The 23,528-nt window shown below is 56.0% G+C and overlaps 2 protein-coding genes across 5 annotated transcripts in view; one reads left to right on the top strand and one right to left on the bottom strand.

Annotated features, from left to right (window-relative positions):
* TMEM94 (transmembrane protein 94) overlaps window positions 1-12,250 on the top strand; it is a 50,675-nt gene extending 38,425 nt beyond the window's left edge. For all 3 annotated transcript variants that reach the window (XM_027895594.1, XM_027895591.1, XM_027895593.1), the window contains 14 exons: window positions 174-355; window positions 557-695; window positions 1,314-1,429; window positions 2,351-2,450; window positions 3,818-3,926; window positions 4,481-4,670; window positions 5,197-5,274; window positions 5,530-5,615; window positions 6,179-6,260; window positions 6,540-6,694; window positions 6,981-7,075; window positions 8,132-8,225; window positions 8,448-8,618; window positions 9,442-12,250. In XM_027895594.1, coding sequence (XP_027751395.1) covers window positions 174-355; window positions 557-695; window positions 1,314-1,429; window positions 2,351-2,450; window positions 3,818-3,926; window positions 4,481-4,670; window positions 5,197-5,274; window positions 5,530-5,615; window positions 6,179-6,260; window positions 6,540-6,694; window positions 6,981-7,075; window positions 8,132-8,225; window positions 8,448-8,618; window positions 9,442-9,514 — 1,670 coding nt within the window. In that variant the 3' untranslated portion in view covers window positions 9,515-12,250. The remainder of the gene's footprint in view (window positions 1-173; window positions 356-556; window positions 696-1,313; window positions 1,430-2,350; window positions 2,451-3,817; window positions 3,927-4,480; window positions 4,671-5,196; window positions 5,275-5,529; window positions 5,616-6,178; window positions 6,261-6,539; window positions 6,695-6,980; window positions 7,076-8,131; window positions 8,226-8,447; window positions 8,619-9,441) is intronic.
* Window positions 12,251-14,480: 2,230 nt separating this feature from the next.
* Window positions 14,481-23,528, bottom strand: part of CASKIN2 (CASK interacting protein 2) — a 31,803-nt gene continuing 22,755 nt past the window's right edge. For both annotated transcript variants that reach the window (XM_027895589.1, XM_027895590.1), the window contains 16 exons: window positions 23,391-23,486; window positions 22,414-22,544; window positions 22,086-22,194; window positions 21,835-21,943; window positions 21,450-21,544; window positions 21,251-21,368; window positions 20,849-21,016; window positions 20,286-20,407; window positions 19,747-19,828; window positions 19,544-19,638; window positions 19,209-19,319; window positions 19,012-19,113; window positions 18,636-18,774; window positions 16,161-18,305; window positions 15,721-16,039; window positions 14,481-15,519 (listed from right to left, as the gene is read on the bottom strand). In XM_027895589.1, the coding sequence (XP_027751390.1) occupies window positions 15,423-15,519; window positions 15,721-16,039; window positions 16,161-18,305; window positions 18,636-18,774; window positions 19,012-19,113; window positions 19,209-19,319; window positions 19,544-19,638; window positions 19,747-19,828; window positions 20,286-20,407; window positions 20,849-21,016; window positions 21,251-21,368; window positions 21,450-21,544; window positions 21,835-21,943; window positions 22,086-22,194; window positions 22,414-22,544; window positions 23,391-23,486 (4,038 nt within the window). In that variant the 3' untranslated portion in view covers window positions 14,481-15,422. The remainder of the gene's footprint in view (window positions 15,520-15,720; window positions 16,040-16,160; window positions 18,306-18,635; window positions 18,775-19,011; window positions 19,114-19,208; window positions 19,320-19,543; window positions 19,639-19,746; window positions 19,829-20,285; window positions 20,408-20,848; window positions 21,017-21,250; window positions 21,369-21,449; window positions 21,545-21,834; window positions 21,944-22,085; window positions 22,195-22,413; window positions 22,545-23,390; window positions 23,487-23,528) is intronic.

Below are 23,528 nucleotides of genomic sequence, written 5' to 3'. Positions count from 1 at the left end.
TTCTGTGACTGGGTATGCTGGGACAAATGGATGTCTCTGTGCTCCTGTGTGTGTGTTCTGCACCCTCCTGTGTGTCTGGGTACTGTGCCCTTGGTGGCCTCCCCACCACACGTTCTTTGTCTGACGCACATGTGGCCCCTCATGTCTCAATGTGATTGTTTGCATGCCTGAAGAAGGGATTGGGGAAGTGATGGAGAAGGAAGACTGTATCCAGGCTCTGAGTGGACAGATCTTCATGGGAATGGTCTCATCTCAGTATCAGGCCCGTCTTGACATTGTCCGCCTCATTGATGGATTGGTCAATGCCTGCATCCGTTTTGTCTACTTCTCCCTGGAGGATGAGCTCAAAAGCAAGGTAAGCTGTCTCTGCTGAACCCCCTGAACTTACATGGCCCCTGGTTGTCTGACTGGAGAGTTTAGCTCCGGTGCAACCTAAGGTTAATCAGATTCAGCTCGCTAATGAGTCCAGAAGGTACCTGGGCTCCAGTCTGGCATCGATCTGCAGTACCCTGGCTTGGGCAGCCACACTAAAACCCTTTTGTCTGCTCTCCCACAGGTGTTTGCTGAGAAGATGGGTCTGGAGACCGGCTGGAATTGCCACATATCCTTAACACCCAACGGTGACGTGCCTGGCTCGGAAATCCCTCCCTCCAGCCCCAGCCACGCTGGCTCCCTGCACGACGACCTGCACCAGGGTGAGGACTCCTGGGCCACTTGGAATTCCATGTGTTTCCTGGAGGGTTCTTTTAAACCCATTCATAGGTTCCTGTGTCCACACCAGACACCTGATCCTTCAGAGCTTTGAGCACCAAACTGGAAGGGCCTGAGGTGTGCGTGTGAGCAAGAGCTCTTCACATTTATAGCCTTTCTACCCAGCCAGTACCACGCTTGTTGGAAACAGACATCCAGCTGTGCACCAGCTGCCATGGATTTACAACTGCTCATCAGGGCTTTTGGTTCTTTTTGGGGCCCTGGTCAAGCCACTGAGGGTCTCTTGCCTGGGCATTACTTTTTTTTCTTACTTCAGGTGGGATTTCTGCACTCTCTTCCCCTAGAAGGACAGCAGAACAGATAAACTATCATGTCTTAAAAGAGCAGAGACTAGGCTCACATATCTACCTCTGAACAGATTAGTCATCTAAAAATACGGCATTTTAGATGACTGAGTGGGAGATCTAAGTGTTGCTAACCTAGAAAATCAGGCCTCACGTTTCCTGGCTCCTGCAGTGCCATGTGAATATACCATGTGGGTGGCACAGGGGTGGCAGAGGCCCCTTGGTGCTGATTGTTTGTGCTGCTTCTCTCTGTTCCAGTGTCTCGAGATGATGTGGAGGGGCTTCTGCTCATGGAAGAGGAAGGGCACTCGGATCTCATCAGCTTTCAGCCAACAGACAGTGACATCCCCAGCTTCCTGGAGGACTGCAACAGGGTGAGGGCCCTTTCCCTGTGCACCTTGTGCTGTTGTCATGGTCAGCACTATCACCTCATTACTCCCAAAGGGAATTAATTCTTCAAAGCACACAGACAAGGTTTACACTGGGACTCCTGATTGCCCCCAGCCTCTTCCAGCTTGGTATCTAGATCCTGGGAAGTTTGGGATTCTCTCCCCTTGTCACTTCTATTGAACAGCTCTTTGCTTTGGAATTTAGGAATGGAGATTTCCACACACAGAGTAGCCTTGAGAGCTGCATCTCATTTCCTCTGGGTCCCCTTCCCGTGGGCTGGGCTGGGCAGGGAGTGGGAACATCCCCACATTCCATGCAGACAAAGGAAACTGTCTCTCCTCCAGCTGTGAGCTGTGAGCCATGGGCTGGTGCTGCCCAGTCAGTGTGGGACAAGCTCTTCCTTCCTCCTAAAAACCTCATGCTCAGCAGAGGTTAGAGGAATATCAGAGATAGATACAAGTTAAAAAAAATACTAAAATCCATTAGGTCTGATTTCAGAAGGCAAGAACCCTTCTTCCCTTGCTGTAATGATGATGTGGCTGCAATTGAAATAGATCTTGTTGCTGGGAGACAGCACATGTGTCTGACTGATTTCTCCACACAGGTAAAAAGCCCTTAGAAATCCTTGAGCACAGGTTTATCACACTGGCCTTACAAACCCTGAGAGCCAACACAAGCAGCTTGCATTTTAGTGTAGAACTTTTATCAAAAAATCTTAGACAGTGGTTTGGGACAGACAGTTCTATCTACAGGGACATGAATTTGCAACTAGCAGTTGCATAATTCTAGGAATCATCACTCTCATTTCAGCAGTTCACTCTGAGGTGCCTCTCTCTCTCACACACACACCCCCACACACACACCCACACTACTGCCCTGCTTAATCTCTCCTTTCTCTTTTCCAGGCCAAACTCCCTCGGGGGATCCACCAGGTGAGACCCCACCTGCAGAACATTGACAACGTGCCTTTGCTGGTGCCCCTGTTCACAGACTGCACCCCGGAGAGTAAGTGGCACAGAGTGTGAGTCTGTCCTGCTGCTGCCCACAAACACCTTCCCCAGCTATTTGCTCTGGCTCATCCCAGCATGGACACGGGTGAAGGGAAGGGGATACATTCCAGAAGTCTGGAAGGGCATATGGGTATTAATGAGCTTCTTGCTACCTGTGGGAAGCCAGGTGTTACCTTCATTTTAGTTCCCATCCACTGAACTGGGCTGGGAACCACTCCTTTCAATTTGCATTCGTAAGAGACACAAAAGCAAACATCCCAAATGCTGCTGCCTTTTATTAAATAAGTGTTATCAGTGCACCAGGAGACTTTGATCCCTGCTCACAACCCTCGCTGCCTTATATAACTCAGAAATAACCCAGAAGAATTTTCCCCTGGCAGTTGCTGTTAACACCTTCTGCAAAGCAGCAGAAAAAAAAAACGGAAAGGGCAAAATTTCTTTCCCTGTCTGAGGCACTACTCTGTCTAAGAAAGGGGCTGAGTCCTCTGCTGGCTGACACCTGCCCAGGCTCCAGCAAAAGTGTGAAGCATCGTTGTGATTTGGCATTTTAGAACCTCTGGCCACAGTTTACAGTGTGCCAGTCACAGCCCACTTTGTGCCCAAATTTCCTCTGTCTTTAACAGAAGGGGCAGTTCCCCACCCAACCCCTCCCTGGGCTGCAGACCTGTGTGCACCAGGCATTTTAGAGAAGTTGTTTACACAGGAATCTGTGGAGGGGGGGCTTGAGGTTTTCTTGCCTGGAGCATTCCAGAAAATTCATATATACACACAGAGCACTGTGCATGGAGCTACAGAATAAAAATCAGATCAAACAGCAGCTTTGATTTAGAGGCCTTGGGGGATGTTGATAAACATATTGATGAAGGCTAGAGGTGGTGGTGGGTGGGAGTGCACGAACAGGGACTGGCTCTGAGGATGGCTAAGTGTGGCACTGCTTTTGGAGCAGTTTGCTATACTCCCTGTGTTCCTTTAGACTTGGAAGAACAGTAGTGATGTGCTGCTGAGCAGGGTTTGAAATGGTGTATCTGTGTTAGATTTATTTCGTTTCTGCTGTTTTCTAACAGTAGCATTTGATGTTGAAGGTGTCTTATGCACCAGCTCTGGTCTGAAACAAATGTGCTGGAGAGGCAAATCTCTGGGTCACAGCTTTGTTCCTGCAGTGGCAGATACACAGAGCACCTGGTCTGCAGTTAATTACCTATCTAATTGTGTGCTTTGTGGATCTCACTGTACATGACTGGCAGTTGGGGCAATTTTAAAAGATCCGACTGCCTGTTACCCAGGCTGGAAGGAGCGTGTGAAACACTTCATCTCTGTGTGCATAATGACGTAACACCCTGTTCCTCCTTCTGTCCCTTTCAGCCATGTGTGAGATGATCAAGATCATGCAGGAGTATGGGGAGGTGACTTGCTGTCTGGGCAGCTCTGCCAACCTTCGGAACAGCTGCCTCTTCCTGCAGAGTGACATCAGGTGGGGCAGGATCTGTTCCTCCTCCGGCTGCCTTTGCCTTGATCTTAGTGAGTGCCCAGCCCTGGGTCACACCTCACCTGTGGGTTGTGCAGGGGGATCCTCACAATTGCTCTGTCCATTGTTAGCTGCATTTTGTCTCCATAAGGGAGGTCTGGGGGTCTTGGGTGGGATGACTGCATAGGTCCCTTGATGCACAGAGAGATTTTTGTCTGTCTTTAAAAGGAAGATACTCTCTTGCATGCTGGTCTGTTATATCCTAACTGGCCTAACAGATGCTTCCCATTGGCTGGAAGAATGGAAATACCCCTCTGGATCAGCCAATTTGTTGACCTTGTGGCACAAATCCAAATATGTTGATTATTTCTTAAAGAATAACTGAAAGTTTTGGGACACTGATCCTAAATTAACGTCATAGCTCCAGGCTTCTCTACAAGCAAAGTAGGCAGAGGTAGCTTGGCACAACACAGTTTGACTCTGCAAGCTGGACTGCAGTGGAAGATGGATTCTGCTCTGGGATGAGGACTCTCGCTGATGCTCCTGTGTTGTCCTTGCAGTATAGCACTGGACCCTCTCTACCCATCTCGCTGCTCCTGGGAGACCTTTGGCTACGCCACCAGCACCACCCTGAGCAATGTCTCTGATGAGCTCACCCCCCTGCAGCTCTCAGGGCAGCTCAACAGCCTGCCCTGCTCCATGGCCTTCCGCCAAGAGGAGAGTACCAGCATCATCCGGCTGATAGAGCAGGTGAGCCAGGCACATCCCCCCTCCAGGACCCCCAGGGAGCAGAGCCCAGGAGCTGACATGAGCATTCTCCTTGAGGTGCCCATGGAAAGCTTCCAGCACTAGGTTTTCTTGTGTCTCCTGTCCTTTGCTCGGGAAGCACAACAGAGAGAGAGCCTTCCTGCCTGGCTGCCTGCCTTGGGAATGGTGCCTTGTGGCAAAAGAACATGATTATTGTTCATCTGGATGGAATATAATCTTGCAGAGATCCCTAGAGAGCCAGTCAACAGTGCATGATTAGGGAGAAGTGTAACCCCCAGAAAAGCCAGGAGTTTAAACAAATTTAGCCCTTGGCAAAATTCTGCCTTTTTCTTCACACCCTCTACATCCAGGCAAGAAACCTTCCCTTTTTGCTTTCGATGTGTCCAGATGCTCTCCCCTCCCACTTCCCCTGCGGGCCACATGTCCTGCCCCTGCCTGCCAATAACTGCTCCTGGCTGACAGCTGCTCCAGCACTCGGAGGGCTCTGAGGGCTTGTTCTTCCTTCCAGGCCAGGCACGCGACGTACGGGATCCGCAAATGTTTCCTCTTCCTGCTGCAGTGCCAGCTGACCTTGGTTGTCATTCAGGTGAGTCCGGGCCTGGCTGGGGACAGCAATCAGCCTGCCCCTTCCCCCCTGACCCTCACACAGGGGTTTCTTTTCAAACCTTTTTTCCCCTGGAGAAAAGCACCCCCCTGCAGCACCTGCAACGTGTGCAGGGGCTGTGCAGTGGCAGCCCAGTTATCAGCTCATCCAGTGTTTTGGGGGAAGTCATCAGCATCTTGGGTGACAAGTCTCTCCTAGCACTGCTCTTACTCTTCACTCTGAATTGTTTCTGTCCAGTTCCTCTCCTGCCTGGTGCAGCTGCCCCCCATCCTCAGCACCACAGACATCGTGTGGCTCTCCTGTTTCTGCTACCCACTGCTCAGGTGAGTCTGTCAGGGTGGAACCTCCTCCCTCCCTCCCTCCCACCCACCCTCAGGATGCACAGACCAGTCCCTCAGCCTCACTTTGTCCACGTTAAAAGAAAGCTGACCCCACCCACAGCATGCCAAGAAGGCTGCAAGGATTATTCCAAGCACCTGCTTTGACAAGGTGCTCGGAAACAGCAGCAGGAGCATTTGTGTACTGCTGTGTTAACCCTGAGAGCTGTCTGAGAGCTGCTGTTATCTTGGGGCTTGAAACTCCAGCTGAAAAATCATGTAAACCTTCACTGGTTGGAATATGATGGAGAGCCTGGGGTGTCAGGTGGAGGACAAGGTACCACGGGTGGATTTTTCCCCATCACACATTTGGAGGTCACCTCTCTCCCTGTCCGCACCTACCATGAGTAACACCTTTTACAGCATATGCTTAAGGCAGTGGCCAGATAAATGCTAATGGTTCAAGAAGTCTGAGGAGGTTATTTGGGTTCAAATTATAGATACAGGCAAAAATGCAGTAGTTCTGGTGCCTGAACATGTTACTGAAAGACTAACTTCCCTTTCTCCAGCATCTCGCTCCTGGGCAAGCCTCCCCACAGCTCCATCATGACCATGGCAACAGGAAAAAACTTGACTTCCATCCCCAAGAAGGTAGGTGGCCCATCAGATTTTAGTTGTTCACACATTTTTCTGTTCTGTTTTGTCCCTGTGTCGATGCATAACTGAGGCCCTGTCCCTTTCCAGCTCACTTGGTAAATTGATCCGTGGCATTCCTTAGTGCCAGCATGCCCACAGGGCAGATCCACAGTGCAGCATCTCATCTGAACTACAGCTTGTCTTTTGCAGCCACCGATTCTCTGATGGTTCACGGAGAGGAGGTTGTGCCAGTGACATGCCCATGTCATCCTCCTTCCTCTCCCTTATTCACAGACTCAGCACTACTTCCTGTTCTGCTTCCTGCTGAAATTCAGCCTGACCATCTGCTCCTGCCTCATCTGCTTTGGGTTCACACTGCATGAGTCCTGCAAAGAGGTGAATGCCACCAGCCTCAATCTCACAGCCTGCTCCTCCATCATGCTGCACAGGTGAGGAACTGAGCCTGGCACACACCCTTCTTACTCCTGCCCTTCCAGGTAGATTCCCCTCTAACAAAAGCTTCAGCTTCTTCCCAGCTAAAATGGCTCCACAGAGGGCTGGGTGCTCTCCCTACAGCCTTGACAATTGCATTGCTCACTGTCACCTCCTGGTAGCAGGACAGCCTGACAGAGCTCACACTTAGTTCTCTCAGCTGGTAGAGAAGGACGTGGTGGGAAGAGGTCAGACAGTAAATCCCCACTGTTGACTTCTTTCCTGTGTCCTCTCATTTACCAGCAATGCCGATGGTGCTCCTGACTGGTTTGGGACATTTTCCAACGCTCTTCTTGTAGCCCAGAAGCTCGCAGCTGGCCTGATTGTTTTGCACACAGGTAAATCCTAATTCCCAGAACACCATTTCCTACTCTGGGGGAAAACTCACATCCTTTGCCTCCTTCTTTGCCCTTCATATGAGAGCACAAACTCCCTGGTAGAAGCAGACACTGCAGTGGCCCCTCAGCACAGACCCTGTCTCACTAAACGTTGCCCTGACAGATTAAAAACAACACACTCAGAGCTGATTCTGTTACCTACCAGCCTGCTGAAGTGCTGATTCCTTTCCAGTCTCACCAGAAGAACAGCATCCCTTTTTGCCTTCTTGCAAACCAGTAGCAGCACCTGTAGCTCTCCAAAAACATTCCTTACCTCAGAAGTCCTTATATCCCTGCTGCCATTTTGGGAAGCACCCCATTTCCATCCCCTAAAGAGCACTGGTGCAGCTGTGACTGTCTGGGAGCTGCAAGCCTTTTTAAACCCTCTGGAGGGGTGTGGAGCCATGTCCTGTCTGATCCTCATCACATGCACACCATGGCCTGGCAGAGTAGGTCCAACTGCTCCCTGACAACCCTAAAGGGTCTCTGCTCCCTGTCCATGTCCTGTGGTGTTGGGCAGAGCACTGGGTGTTGAGATGTGCAGGTGTCCAGGTGAGCAGAAATGCCTCCTGATTTGAGAGGAAGGCCAACTTTGGAGAGAGAGGGAGTGTGCAGTGCTGTTTTATGTCCCTCAGACCACTGAGGCAAGGCAGGGCTGTTAGCCTGGCAGCAGTTTAAACGCTCAGTTCTCTGCAGACAGCTCTGCATCTCTGGCTGAATGTGTCTCTGAGCTGGAGCTTTCCTCTGGTGCAGACCCAGAAACGAGGGCACACCCACCCCTGCCCTGCTCACCTGGTCTGGGCCTTTGCCTGCTCTGTTTTACCTCGCTGGGCTGTGAACCAACCTCACAGTGCAGCACAACCACTGCTCCCCCCTCCCACACATCTGGGGGCTTGGAATTGCTGTGGGGGGCCTTGAACGAAAGGGCCATACGCCCCACACCCCTTTGGAGTTAGAGCTGTGGGTGTGCACTGCGAAGTGTCTGTGTGTGATGCCAGTAACCCCTTTCCCCTGCAGTGTTCATATCCATCACCCACGTCCATCGCACCAAGCCCCTGTGGAAGAAGAGCCCCCTCTCCAACCGCTGGTGGACGCTCACTGTGGCTGTTGTGTGAGTATCCCCAGGCCCTGGGGAGGCATTCCAGAATGCTGGAGCAAGCAGGGCTCTAGGCCAGCTCCTCCACCACTTTGCTGGTGCTGGAGAGACAGCAGTTGATCTCCGCTGCTGAACTGGTGAAGAGTCTCTGTTGTGTTTCAGCCTGAACCCTGATCTGCACATCCTGGGAAGCTTGTGAGCTCTGCTGAGGTTTGTTGTGTCTGTTTTTGATCTTAGATTGCTGGGGCAAGTGGCACAGACTGTGCTGGACCTGAAACTCTGGGAAAACCTCGATTCTTCTTTGACCTTTAACCACGTTTCCATCTCCCCCGTCTCATGGCTCCTGGGTTTTCTTTCCTTGGTCCTTGTGGTTATCATCAATGAGATTGTCAAGCTGCACGAGATCAGGTATGGGGGTAGTTCAGGAGGATGAGGAGAAAGGGCTGGAGCGTCACTCCAGCCTGGCCTTGAGCTGCAAAAAAAATCATGCCCAGGGAACAGGGTGGGGAACAAAAAGGAAAAGATGATTGCATCGTGTGAATCACCTGGTTATTGTGTTCTACCTCTCAGGGAGGAAGCACAGGGGAGGAAAGAGGGTCAGGGAAGGGCAGTGGCAGTGATTGGGAGCAGGAAGGGAGATCAAAATTTCCTTATCTCAAACCAAAGAGGGGGAGACAGCCAAGGGCAATGAAATACCAGTGTAGAACTGGAGGGGGCTGTTCTCTCCATCTTGTCCCACGAGGACAGAGAGGCACTGAATCCCAGCAGAGGAAACTTCACACAGAGCCTGTGCTGTGGCACTCGTTTTCACGGGAAGTGGCTGAAGCCAAGAATGAGTAGCAGGCAGTGAGTGGCTGTTCTCCCCAGCACAGGGAGCAGCCAGGGCTGGGAGTTAACGCTGATGAACATTGACTCAGGAAATGGGCTGGTGAGGAAAAGCAGCAGGGATTACAGGGAACCCTGGTGGAGGCAGAGACACCACCTCTGTTCCCAGGGAAGGGTTTCTGAACCTTTCTGTGCTGTGTCAGGTGTCCCTGGAGATGGGATTTGGCTGGATGGGGCTGGACTGAGACCATGGGTTGCCTTCTGGATGTGATTTCCCTCCCAGGCTACCACAGGGCCCAAGCCAGTGCTTCCCTGCTTCATGGGGCTGGCAGCTCAGGAGTGGCAGTGGGACAGCCTTGCTTACCCTTCCACCTGCTGACTCTCTTCTTTCTTCTGCCCTCTCCAGGGTCCGGGTCCGTTACCAAAAGAGGCAGAAGTTGCAGTTTGAAACCAAGCTGGGGATGAATTCGCCATTTTAAATGCTCCCAGCTCAAGTTCCCTGGAGCCAGGGCCAAACAGCCACACCCTGCCCCAGGAGAGAGGCTGCACCAAAGGCTCAGGGAGTTTTCCCTCTCACATGCGAACCAGACAGCCTCCTGGCCAAAGTACATCAGCACCTTGCCGGGCCCCAGGCAGGGATCCCCCCCCAGGTATGCTGCCCCTCCCCAGCCTGCCAGGGTACACTCACAGGAGCCTGCAAGCTCTGGTGCCTCTTCAGGCTGCTCTTCCTTTCTTTATTTATTACTAGAGGTGTTTGTTAGTATCATGGTGATGCTGAAATGAAGCGACTCCTTTCCTCTGTGGGAGCAGATGGATCTCCTGGGCCTGGCAGGAGAATCTGGGGCCAGCAGGGGAGATGGAGGTCTGCTGAAACAAGAGACCTCTGTTGAAACCCGTTTTGTTTTCCCCTCTCTGCCTGCTCTCCCCCTGTGCATGCCTGTGCATGCCCTCACCCGCCTCCCCGTCCCTGTGTCCTGGGGCAAAGGAGCCATCCCTCTTGCAGTTCCAGGAGTGCTGGGAGCCAGGTGGGGACTGGAGCTTGCATTCCTGAGGGGACAATGGGAAGGGTCTCTGGCAGGGCGCTGAGACAGCCAAGCTGGGCCAGGCCTGCCCTCTAGTGTTGTTGCTGAGTCCTTATCCCGGCTGTTGAGTGCTTCAGAAGAGGGATGAGACACGGCTTTAGGAAAAGCTGCCCCCGTTTGACCGTCTGATCTGGTGCAGGGGGAGTCAGGAGGGCAGCTCTGCCTGCCTGCAGGGAGCCAGCACGGCTCAGCTTCCTCCAGCCCTGTTGAACGAGCTTTTATCTGCTTTACCAACCCCAGAGAGGTTTATAACCGTTCTCCTGTTTGTGATCCCAACTGCTGTTCTGCTTGAGTAACACAACACGCCTGCTTGAGAGAGCCACAGCCAGAGATAAACCCTGAGCCCCTGCATATCCCACCCTGGAGGGAGGGGGATGTCCTTCCTGGCAGGATATCTGCAACTCCCAGTTGTGACTCAGACAGAGCTGGTGGATGGCTCCTTCCCCAATCTCAGGATTGTGCTGCATCCAGTATGTTCTCTCCAAGGCACAGGGAACCCCCCTTGTCATGTCTTTCTGTGACAGTGCTGGCAAGTCTCTCCCCTCCATGCTAATGCCTTCACACAGAATCACAGAATGGTTTGGGTTGGAAGGGACTTTAAGGCTCATCTAGTTCCACCCCCCTGCCCGTGGGCTGGGATGTCACAGACCAGGTTGCTCCAAGCCCTGTCCAGCCTGGCCTTGGACACTTCCAGGGATGGGGCACCCACAGCCTCCCCAGGTGACATTTGTTCCCTGTTTTTCTGGAGGTCTCTTGGTTTGTCTGGGGGGTCCCTCCCCTGAGGGTTTGCTGCAAACCAGGATCTGCCCCAGTGCAGCAGCCCTGCTCTGAGCTCTGAGCAGAACCCAGCTGTACTGGGAGCACTGGTGCTGTTGTGGGCTGAAGGACAAGAGCCACACAGGAGCACACAGGTTTGGCTGCCGGAGTATTTGCAGCTCATGGAGATGTCGTCTCCAGTTCTAAAAACTGATCAAACCTGGTAAATCCTGGCCCTGTTTTTGTTCTAATATTAACACTACAATTGGCTGTTACTTCCCTGTTGGTACCAGGGGCTAATGAATGGTAGCTGGTCCCTCCTGGGCAGGCAGGGAGCTCGCTGGAACCCCCACACCCTGCCTTGCTGCTCCACCTTGTCTTCCTCACTTTTCAGCATAACCAGAGAGCACAGACACAGCTTTGTGTCTCTAAGCAATACCCTCTCCCCACTGTGGGTCTGGTAGGGGAGCAAAGCTGGGTACAGGCAGTCCCTGAGCTCTGGGGACACAGGGGGGCCGCTGGAGAGGAGCAGCTGGGGGTGTTCTGAGGCCTGGACCCCATTCCTGCAGCTGGAGAGTGGATGTGGAGATCCCACGCCAGCAGGATTGCACGGGATTGGGAGCCAGCAGCTCGCTGGCAGCTCCTCCTGCAGCCTGGGTCTGAACTCTGCCCTCACTCCCCTGGCACTTGCAGAGCCTCCTGGCTCAGGGAGAACAAGCTGCACCTTTCCCAGCCTCAACCCACTAAATGCCAGCTCCAGGTCTGTTACACCTGGCACCTGAGAAATCAGCTTTTCCTTCCTGAGGCCAGGGTTGGATCACAGGCGTGGTGCGATCTCCTCTGAGCTGGAGGCAGAGGCAGCCCAGAGCTGCTCACTGCTGTCCCTGCAGAGCAGCTTTCCCCCCTCCCAGACCTCAGCTCTTGCCCTGTGCCAGAACTGTCTTGGGTGATAAAAGGCAGCAGATTCCAGGGCTTCCTGCTGGCCACACCTTCTTCTTAGAGGAGGCACCTCCAAGGTTTCCTTCTCTGGGGTGATCACAAATGTTTATTTTCCTGCATCCTCCTTCCCCTGCTAGACTTGGAGGGAGCTGAGGCGTACGAATGGAGCCTTTTGGATGGTCTTGCCAATGCCTCCCTTCCCTCAGCCACCTTGAGGTGTCCAAGGGTCAGGGTGCATGGCTTCAGAGGGAAATTTCCTACATCAAGATGTTTTTAAATGCTGTATATTTTATATTAAATTTTTTGGGATGTATGTAAAAATATTTCATTTGTATTAAAACTTGTAAAATTGTATTAAAAAAAAAAATATTAACAAACCCAGACCCACACGCATCCAGTATATATGAATGGCAATAAATGATTGTCTTGGATAACACACCCAGTGGGAGTGGGAACAAGTTTGCACCAGCAGAGGAAGGAGGTAAAAATGTGTGTGGCTGCTCAGGTCACAGGGTGTGAGTTTCCTGACTCGCCTGTTGTAGGGACACAGCCCAAGTGCTTGGATGCTCCTGGGACCCAATCCTGGCCTTCTTCCCACTTCCTTCCAAATCTGTGCAGCTCTGAATGCCTCTTCCTACAGAATAAGTTTGCTCACCTGGTGGTTTCGTGGATCCCAGGCACTGCTTCAGTCGAAGCTGGTGGCATGGTTTGAATCCCTCAGGATGGATGAAAGGTCAGGGTGAGCTGGAACAGGCACTGGGAGCACTGGAGACAAGAAATGTGGTGGGATGAGGAGGCCTGGGATGCTTGTCTTGAGCAAAGCAGGACCTGGGGTCTCTGTCACCACACTTGACCCTTCAGGAGGAGGAGGAGGAGGAGGAGGAGGAGGAGGAATGCTCTGCCTGGCCAGTGGAGGGAGCTGAGGTGTCGGGATGTGCCCAGAGCTGGGCAGTGGGACACTGGGAGGTGGTGCTGGTCCCCAGCGCTCTCACCACGTCACTGCCATGGTGCTGAAACTCAAACTGAACGTTAACCTTGCAAGATTCACCAGGGGAGATTATCTGAGGAAACCCTGGAGCACTCAAGGGACAGGATAAAGCTGATCCTCCACAAACTTCAAACAGTAGGCAACAAGCTTGTGCAATTTGACACAAAGGACACAACTAGGCAAAACTATCAAAAGGGTAAAATATGCCCCACTGTTTAATAGAATTTAGTCTTAATGGATGTTAGTGGAAAACAAAACACATGATTAACACAAACAGAGCAGATGGTTTAAAATCTGTTGTCAGTCTGGTGATTACATGGGCTATTTTTTCCCCTCACTGTCTCGCTGCACGGAGCAGGTGCAGCTGGGGTCAGTTAGTCCCAGTTGCAGTGTACATAACTTACACACCATACAGTAGCTTCAAAATAGAGATCTAGAGCTTTTAAAAAATAGGCATTCTTCTGCAAAATCGAATGTTTAATTCCCTTATTGACAATGAGAGCAGCGTTGTGCTGCCCTCAGGTGGCTCAGACAGCGGCAGCTCCACCCCAGTGTCCTCTTATCCCTGACCCTACAGTCCAAGACTTGCAGTTCTGGTTAGTAAATATATATAATAAATCACATTTAAAATATATACATTGGCCTTTTTTTAAAAAAAAAAAAAAACACATTTACAGTTTATCAACATTGGGAAAAAAAATAACTGGGTTTGTCCCAGGTTGACTCGTGAGAGTAAAAATCAGTTTTAAAAGGTTTCTGTGAACCTCTTGATAAAGTGCCACTGGTTGTAGCTATTTGAAAACATCACGTCCATGATGTGGCACTTGCCTGTCAGACATGGGCAGTGGATACACTCAGAGTGGGACAGAAATCAGAGTGACCGATTCATCAGGAGAGAAGTGTCTTAGCGCCTCACAGTGACCTCAAGTCCCAGCCAACAATAGGATTTTAGGGTTTTTCAGGACTCTTTTGTCTTTGCTTTTCAGCCCAGAAGCCAGGTTGGCACCTCTCACCTGCCCAGCCCACAGCACAACTGGAGCAGAGACCCTTGGGATTGTCCAGCTGGGCTTTGCTCCTCTTCCCGTGCAACAGGACAAGGGGCTGCAACCAGTCCAGTTCAAGCCCCAAACTCCCAGAAGGATTGGGAAGCAACTTCCTCCTCAGCCCCTTTCCAGTTTGGCTTTGCATTGGTGACTTTTTTTTAAGAAGGAAGGGAATACGTGGGTTTTTCTTTCCCTTTGTTTGGCTTTTTTTTTTTTTTTTTTTGGTAGCAAATGGCACTTCAGCACAATCTTCCAGTTCCCTTCTGGTGCTCCGATGCTTTCATTTGCTTGGCATGCCGGGCGCGAGCCAAGTTCGGGGCTCTTGGACATATTTAGCCATGCACTACTGAGCAGATCCTCAGCGAGAGAGAGAAATCTGTCTGGGAGCGATGCAGCCGCTTCCTCCCGCCCGGGCGCAGGGAGCTGTCGCTGCCGCCGCGGGCTGTGGCTGCATCCAGCGCACGGGAGCTGCTTCCCGAGCCGCGTTCCCGCAGTGCACGCGGGGTCAGCTCTCCCGCTGGGCCCCGGGGAAGGATCGCGCCGAGCCCCGGTCGCTGCTACTGTCCAACAACGCTGGCGGCGGCCTTTGTGCCAGCAGCTCCCTGCGGGGGGAGAAAGGGAGGGACCACGACTGGGAAAATGGGCCGTTTTCTCCCAAAGAAAAGGGATAGGGGAGGGGGGGAAAGAAAAATTAAAAAACATCAACACGCTGCTACTTCACTCTGGAAGGACCAGAGTGGGGGTTTGTGTAGGCACGGTGTTGGCAGAGGGCGAACTCCATTGAGCAGCATGATCCAGACGGACTGGCCCGAATTCCCAGGCCTTTGGTGCTGCCATCACCATCCTCATCGCTCCGGGAAGGGGCAGGAAGGCCCCCCATGTCCGGCAGGGCCATGGTAGAACATCCGCTGCTTTGGAGGCTGTGCCAGCCCCATCCCGAGGGGGTTGTGGGTCCCACCGGAGGGATTTCGATCCGCTTGGATTACACGCTGCCTTACGCTGATGCATTTGGAAAAGCGGCAAATAAAGCAGAAAGGTTCCTTCTCGCTCCACAAGCTGCCAAATTGCGACAAGCCCTGTCTTCTTTTAGCTGCTGTCAGGCCTTGCCGGGGCTGGGACCGCTCAGTAAATTGCCGGCTCGGTGGCGGCTGCCCAGGGAGGTCTCTCCTGTGACACATTGTTGGCAGGGGATAAATAATAAGAGGCAAGACTCGACAATGCAGTGGGGAAAGAGAAAGGTCCCTTGTGGAGGCTCCTCAGCTCTGTGCAAGGGAGCGAGGGCTTCTCCGTGGCCTCCAGGACAGCATGTGCAGCCCCCTCTGGGCTCTCCTTCTGCTTCCAGTCTGGTGGGAATTGCTTGACCCCCTCGGAAACCGGCCCGTGGCCGCGCTGGCACGTGTGACACGGAGCCAGGGGTGAGCAAGGAGGGCAGCTGCGTTCCCAGCCGCAGTGCAAAGTGCAGGGAGGGAGCGGCTGGAGAGACCTGGAGGCGCCACTGGGTGCCAGATCCGCTCCTCCCCACAGTGAGGGGCACTGGCAGAGCAGCCGGAGGTGAGGAGGGGAAGGAGGGAGCAAAGCCTCAGTCCAGCATCGCGTCCAGCTGGTCAGCCAGGTCGTCGAACATGTTGCTGATGTCTTCCAGGATGTTCTTGGCCGAGTGCACGGCGCCAGGGTGGCTGGGGAGGAAAGGGAGAGAGTCAAAGCACCACCCAAAGGCTGCAGGTGCTGATGGGGAAGGTTTGGCCAGGCTGGACCCGACCAGTGGCAGCTGGAGCTCAGCACACAGCTGGGCTCAAACACAGGGGACCTGTGAGGCACAGGCAGTGCCCGTGCACAGCTTCCCAATCCCACCTCGGGGGGCCCAGGATTTCTCTCACCTCTCCGCCTCCTCCACCGTGATCTTCTTCTCAGCTGCCTGCAGCGTGGCTGCCAGCGTGGAGTTGGTCTGCTCCAGCCGCTGCTGGGCCAGGGTGGCCCCTGGGGCAGCTGCCAAAGGCTTTGCCAACACCTTGCAGCCCGTGTCCAGCGTCAGTGAGCTGGGACCGGGCAGGGACCCGATCACATCTGGCACTGCCTCGGTGGCCGCCCAGGGAGCAACAGTGTGGCGGGAGGGCTGCAGGACCTGCTGGTAGATGGTCTTGGGCCCAGAGAAGACGAGCTTGGTGGATGCCACAGAGGTGTGCTTGGTGGGGACATCTGCAAAGGAAGGGGACTCGTGGCATGTGGTGGCACAGGTCCTCCTCGCCTCCCATACCAACACGGGAGGGAGACCCAGGCCCTGCCACCACCCTGGGGACACCCCCACAATCTCCCTTACCTGGAGTGGGTGTCCTCACCACAGCCGTGCCGACCAGCTCCGTGGGGCTGGGGGCTTTGGTGGGGCTCGGTGCCTTCTTCATCCCTTTCTCCAGCGACAAGATGCTTTTCTCTATCTCGGCAATCCTGAACTCCACACTGTCATCGTCGAAGGCATCCCCGGCCAGCCCAGCCGGTGGTGCCTGTGCTGGTGTGGCAGGGCCTGCGATGCTCACAGCTTGTGCCTGGGCATACTGGGGTGCAGGGGTGCCCCCTGGCTCTGCCTGCCCGGCCATGCTGAACGCCTTCAGCACCGCCTGCAGCGGCTCCCGCTCCCTGAAGCGCGGCCGGCGCTTCACCGTGTCCGACTCGGTGAGGTTGAACTCCAGCACGGGCGGCTCCTTGGTGACAGCAGGAGCTGCCGGCTCCTTCCCAGCAGAGCAGGGGGGCTCTGCTGGCTGGGAACTAGGCTCTGTGTCCAGCACAGCCGTGTCAGCCTTGGGATGCCCAGCGGGCTTCGGCCGCTGTTTGATGGTTAAGTTGCCTTCTTCTGCGAAGGGGATGCACTCACTGGAGCTGTTCTGGGAGGACGAGGAGGAGACCCCCGGCTTGGCCTCCTCCTCCGTGTCCGAGCAGGCATCCTCCCGCTCACCCTGTGCAGCCACCTCTGTCTTGGGACCGCTGGGCTCGCTCAGTGTCCGTCTCCGTGGCTTTCCACTCTCAAAGGGGTCCCTGCTGCCATCAGAAAGCGTGGCACTGCTGGTGTCACCGCCAGCATAGGACTCGTCACCCACATCTGCCCGAGGGAGACAGTCCTGAGTCAGGTGCGGTGGTTTTGGGGCCAGGAGGGGCTTGGGCGGACTTGCCCCTGGTGTTCCTTCCAGTGCAGCCGCCAGGCTTTTCACTGTCCTGCCACGGCCAGTGTCACCGGGGGTGACACCTGCATCAACCGCATCCTGGGGGGCCGTGGGCTGCTGCTCGGGGTTGGGGGGCTGCTCACTGTCTGCCTCGGCAGCAAGGGCGCTGGAGACAGAGCTGAGGCGCTTGGGAGGGGGTGGCGGAGGGCCCTTGCGCTTGGCCCGGATGGCGAAGGACTGGCTGCGGGTCACCTTGGCATCCACCTGCAGACAGGCCCGGGGCATCTGGCTGCGGCCCGGCCGCCGTGTCAGCGTGGCGTAGGAGCCCAGGGTGCTGGTGGGAGCCCCCTCCTCCTCCTCATGCTCCCCGTCCGACAGTGCGTAGCGGTTCAGGCTGTGCGAGCGCTTCTTGTGCTTGAAGCCTTCGCCCCCGTTGTGCTGCTCCCCGGCCACAGGGGATGTGCTGGGTGGGTCCGTGGGGCCACACTGGCTGTGCAGGTAGGAGAAGCCTTTTTGGGCTGATGTCTGCAGGCTGCTCTTCTGCCCGGGCGAGATGGAGGGGTATGGCTGTGCCAGGGCCTTGGGCTGCTCCGCTCCCAGGAGGGATGGGACCGTCGGGGATTTCAAGGAGACGTGTGGGTACATGAAGACGTACGGGGCTGTTCCCTTGCTGGGGGTCTGGGGAGGAGTACAGGGGGTGACTGCTGGAGTCCCGGCTCCTTTCTGAGCCGTGGGCCGGGCGTACTGGTCCGTGCCTTCGGGCAGGTTCCTCTCCTTGAGAGGGCTGCCTCCGCCGCCGTTGGCAAAGCCGTTCAGCCCCTCGGGGGACACGAGCTTCCCGTAGGGCTCGGGACTGGGCCGTCCCGGCAGGCTGGCCGGGCTCTCCTTGCTGCGGGGGGGTGCACAGGACTGCCCACTGCTGCTGCTGCTCTCCCCGCTGCCCAGGCTCTCCTGCGAGGGGCTGGAGAGGCGCCGGGACAGCACGTTGTCCTGCGAGTGCCCCGAGCCCCGGGACCGCACCCCGATGCTCTCCTGGCTCCGTGACATTCCCTGGCTGCTCTTGATGCCGAGTGTCTCGTGGCAGCTGTTGGACATGGCCGTCTGGAGCTCATAGCTGAGCTCGCTGTCCTGGAAGGTTGTCATTTTGGGGGTGTGTGGGGACTGGCACTCCCCGTTCTCCAGCGACTCGATGGTGACAATGTCCAGGGAACCGGGGACTTTGCGTCTTGCCAGAGTTGCTTCTGCTTGGTTGAGGCTTTTGCGGAGGTCTCTGAGCTTCTTGACAGCCAACATGATCTTTTTCTGGTGGCCTGCGGGAAGGAAAAGGACATTAGGTTGGCTCCAGCCCCCAAGGCCTTTGTTTTCTGGCAAAGAAGAGTCATGGTCACGTCACCAACCAGAGCAAAGGCCTTCGGGTTATTCAAACCCTGCCTGTGGGAGGGAACAAACTACCTCCAGCATCTACCTGGCTCAGCCCAGCTCCAGCCTGCCAAGGAGAATCCTTAGGGACAGCCAGGAACTGCCCTTTCCGGGTGCTCAGGACATGCCTGCACCTCCCAGACTGAGGGAGAACGGGGTGTGGGGACTGGGTGGGAAACTTGGCTGCCCTGGGCCGCCCCAGCACGGCAGGAGGGACTCACCCAGCTTGTTGATGCCGATCTCTTGCAGATCCTCCCACGTCAGGTCCGTCACGATGGTGATGGAGTCATAGCCATTGTTCACCAGCTTTTTGTGGTACTGGGGCAACCCGATGGCACTGAGCCAGTCCATCAGGTCAGCCTGGAAAGAGCACGGAGATGCTGCTGTGAGCATCGAGGCATTGGCAGCACCTTCATTACCCCCTCCCTGTCTCTGTTCAGGAGACTGTTTTTGGGGTCTTTCTGAGAGCATTAACACAGCCAAAGCTATTGCAGTGTGTATTTACTTAGACTTGCCCCTCTCCTGTCCTGGGGTGAGAGAGCTCAGAGAAAAACCTAGAAAAAGAGGGTGACCAAAGCCCCCGTGCCAGGGACTCACCGGGATGTAGTTGGGCAGCCACTCGGCGATGCTGAGCTGCCCGATCTCCGTGGAGATCTTCTTCCTGTGGCCTGGCTTGGTCACACCGATGGCTGTCAGATCCTAAGGGGAGCAGAGTGGGGCCATGGTCAGCTCAGGGAGTACCACTGTCAGCAGCTCAGGGGATGCTGACCAGGGCGAGGAAGGACCTGCCCTACCTCCGGGGTCATGCGGCTGATGGTGGGCACGTCGTAGCCGGCGTTGAGGAAGTTGGCAGTGTAGGACTCCAGCTGGAACTCACGCAACCAGTTGTAAATGGCTTCTGCGTCCTGAGGAGAGGACAGGACACAGGACAGCCCGTCACGGTGGCTGCAGGGGCCGGAAGGACCTGTCTGCTCCAGGCAGGACAACGAAATCCCCTTGGGCAAGACCCACTTGTCCCCAGTGTTCTCAAGACCCAGTTCCCTGTGTCCCCAGTGCAGTGAGAGCTGGGCTGAGCGCCCCAAACACAGCCCTCTCACTCAGCACACCATTTCCCATTTGTCCCAGTTACCTTTCCCTCAAGGAGCTGCTCAGGACGCAAGAACTGGTGGGAGAAGACCCTGTCCCCAGGGGGGCAGCTGCCTGGGGTCTGTAGGCCCTGTGACCCTGGTGGAAAGGAGAAAGAACTGTCACGGGGGCACTTGAGCAGCGAGCAGCACCCAGGGCTGGGGGACATCTGTCCCCAAGGTCCCACGGAGTTGGGACAGCCCTCACCTGCTATGGTTGTCACCTGCCCATTGCGTGGCTCTGATCCCAAAAGGTGTTGCTGGAGGTCGTCGCTGGAGGAGGGCAGAGGCTGAGGGAGAGAAGGAGTGAGTTGAGGAGGGACCTCACTACAGAGACAAGCCCTGTCACACCCCCAGGAGCAGAGGGGTGGTCCCTGCACTGGGCTGCTGGGCACAGCTTCCCCCAGTGAAGGGCTGGTCCCCAGCAAGAGATCTAGACAGGATTTGGCCCAGGGCCTTTTTTATCCTCTCAGATGATGCAGGACACAGGGGAGATGCTGAGTGGTACCAACCACAGCCTCCAGCTCCACTCAAAAAGGCCAGCTGTGTTCTGAGGAGCAACTGAGGACCCCCCAGAATCATCTCCCTGCTGAGTCCTGGCAGCAAGAAGGGGTTTGGTGGAGGACGCTCAGCTCCAGCAGCCCTTCCTTTGAAAGGAGGGACAGGCAGATAGCGAAGGGGCTGGGGCTCCATCTGCACCCTGAGCTGCCTCAGGGACGGGCTGGGGGAGCAGGGGCTGGTGCCTACCCTGGCATTCTCGATGAGGATGCTGGTGCTCTGCCCATTGGTGCCCTCGGTGCTCTGGCCGCTGCCGGCGCTGCGGATGCTGCCGATGCTGCCCTCGCTGCCCACGCTGTTCCTGTCTCCTGCTGCTTGGGGCAGGCAGGGAGGCCATCAGGAGCTCCCCGGGATCGGGGCTGACACAGGGCACAGAGGTCCCCAGCAGGGACCCGAGTGCCAACACAGTTTCACGAGTAAAAAACAGTCTCCCACAATGATCCCTCTGGCCACAGACGATGCACCAGTTCCCTCCCGCCTCCCAGCAATGCACGACACAGACAGGGTGACTTGGGCTGGCAAGGGACACACAGAGGGGACACGGGGATGCAGCCTGGCTGAGGACACAGGGAGGGAAGGGGCTGCTCTATGGGCTGCCCTAAACTCCCTTTCCCTGCGCCTGCTCCCTCTCATCTGGCTGCTTCCCTGCTGAGAGGTGGAAGGAAAGTCTTTCCCTGTGTCCCCCTGCCTGGGCAGGGCTGGGAACAAGGGAAGGTCCCCAGCCCCTCTCCCTCCCCAGCTGCTCCCCTGACCTGAGCTGTCAGGGCCCGGGGCCGTCCGGGTTAGGGTGAGGTGGCCACTTGGGGCTGCCTGGTGAGGACACTCGTCAGGGAGGTGCTGCAGCCCACCGGGGGGTGCTGGGAGGGCCCCGGGGGGACCCTGGCGCTGGTGTGCGGGTGCCACACGGGGGACAACCATGCCTGCATTCAAAGACAAAACACGTGTGGTCAGAGCTCATGCGGGAGGCAGTGGGAGGGGGAGAGCTGAGCCTCAACCCCCAGATTACCACCCCACCAAGGGCACAACTCCCTGTGCCCACCCGAGTCCTTCTCTTCCCCCCTAGCTAGCCAGGGCTGCAAGGCCTGTCCTACAGGAGGTGCTGGGAAGGCTGGGATGGTTTCACACAGGGGACTGTCCCCAGCATGGCCACTGACCTGTCCGCTTGCTGATGACTTCAGCGATGGAGGGGGGGAAATATCCAACACGGTCGGTGCCTTTCTGGGCGTCGTGGATGTGCCCCTTCCATCGCCCGTCTGGATGCTGCTCCAGGACCTGCCGTGGGGACAAGAGGGATAGGATTGGTACCCAGGGCCATGGAGGGGCAGGGGGATGGGGGGCAGGGAGCAGCCTCACCGTAATGACATCTCCTGCTCGGACATTGAGAGCAGTTGGGTCATGGAGATTCCAAAAATCCTTCAAAGCTCGGACCTTCAGGATTCCTGATGCCTCTGAAGGCAAGGGACAGAGGGAAGAAAGAAGGTGCCAGAGCGCAGGGAGGAAAGAGAGCAGGTTCAGGGAAGGCAGATGGAGAAAGCAAAAGCAAGGAGAGGAGAAAAGAAAACATTACTACTGCAGGAAGGACTCGATCCCCAGACACTGTCCACGGGTGGGATGGGGGCACACACAGGACTGGGATGCCGGCACTTACAGCCACGCTGGTTTAGGTTACTCAGGAGCACTGGGAGCCCAAGCAGGTCCCAGTGGGAGGAAGGCCCTCTCAGTGCTATCCCCACCTCACCTCTCAGCAGCTGCTTGATGTCCTTGCTGGCGTGTGAGGTGGTGAACTGGTTGACGATGTCCAGCGCTGTCTGGTTGTAGGTGTTCCTGATGTTCACGTCAACACCACCCTGCCCGAGAGCAGACGTGGTCATGCCCAGACCCCCCACCTGTTGCCGAACCCACGGGAGACGAGGGACAGAGGGGAAGGGGTGCTGGCTGACCCCCAGGGGCCTGTCCCACCCTGTGCAGCCCCGTCCCCACCGCGCTCACCTCCAGCAGCAGCCGCACCACCTCCGTTTTTCCGTAGAGCGCGGCCTCGTGCAGGGCTGTGCCCGTCTTCGTCTGCTTGTTGATCTCGATCCCAGCCTTCAGCAGCTGCCTGGTGGGAAGGAGGGAAAGGCATGAACAGCAGGCCATGAACATCAGGGCCAGGCAATGGGCTGCTTTGTGACGGGAAGGGGACAGCACCTTGCACCTTGCCTTGGGGATCAAGAACTAGGGCCTGCAGCAGGGAGGTGGGTTTGGGAGGATGAGGGACTGAAGCCATGATGGGTTTTTTCCCAGGAAAGGGCAGTGCCCTGGGCTGGCAGGGGGTTACCTGATGATCTCCTTGTGCCCGTTCTTGGCTGCCAGGTGCAGCGGGGTGGTGTAGTTGGGGTCAGTGGAATCCTTGGACTGTCCCTCCAGGAGGGCGACACACAGATGGCTGTTCAGCAGCAGCTGGGCCACCTGCACGGGGCACAGGTGAGCAGCTGGGTGCAGGTACCCCCACCTTCACCCTCCCAGTCATGGACTTGGGGCCAGCCCACCACTCCCCATCCCACCATTCCCCTCCATCCAACCGCCCCAGGGCTCAGCCTGAGCTGGACAGTGCTTGGCAAGGCCACACTGTCGTGAGGGGCCATAAAAGGTCACAGCAGCCAGAAATAGTCTTCCCATAATCAGGCTTTTCAGACCAAGCCCTAAAAACCTCCAGTCTCTCCAACCCAGAGCGACTCTCAGCGTCTCAGGGCAACCCAGAGGCACAGAGGAGTTATTTTTACTGCCCTGTTTATAGCTGCAGACATTATGGATACTCCAAAAATGGAAATATCCCCCCTGTCCCTTCCTGGTGGGGCATGGAACAGTCTGGCTGGCCGTGCTCCAAGCCCAACCTGGCAGTGCTGGCTGTGTTGGGGTCTCCCAGAGCACAGAGTGCTGTGCCTGGGACCTCGAGCGGGGCTGGAAGCTCAGAGTTTGCTGGGATTAGCCAGCTCAGCCTATCCGTGCTTAACTGTAAGCAAAGCTGGGGTGGGTGGGGGGAGGCTTTGGAAAACCGGGAGCGAGAACTCCTGGCTTCCCTCCCAGCCCGGCGCTGCCCTGCTGCGAGGTCAGAACCCGCAGCTCCCAGGCTCAGGATCTGGCCTTGTCCTGCCACGGGAGGAGGCAGGGGCTGCCTGCTGGGCTCTGAGGATTGTGGCAGTGAGAGAGCGGTTGTGGCCAGACCCGGCGCTTCGCTCCCAGAGGAGCCAACTCGGCTCCAGAGCCGCCCCCTGAGAATGAACCAGCACAGGGGCAGAGCCCCACAGCACCCACCTTCAGCCTCCCGAACTCGCAGGCCAGGTCCAGCGGGGTTTTCTTCGCCTTGTTGATGAGGCAGGGGTTGGACTGGTGCTGGAGCAGCATCTCCGACTGCGGGGGAGCAACGTGGCACAGGGGGGCTCAGCATCACCC

The sequence above is a fragment of the Empidonax traillii genome, unplaced genomic scaffold (genome assembly GCF_003031625.1).
Source record: "Empidonax traillii isolate 1590-97213 ecotype Southwest subspecies unplaced genomic scaffold, ASM303162v1 scaffold462:size771534, whole genome shotgun sequence".
NCBI classification, from domain to species: Eukaryota; Metazoa; Chordata; class Aves; order Passeriformes; family Tyrannidae; genus Empidonax; species Empidonax traillii.
This window is presented reverse-complemented; position numbering and strand designations above follow the sequence as displayed.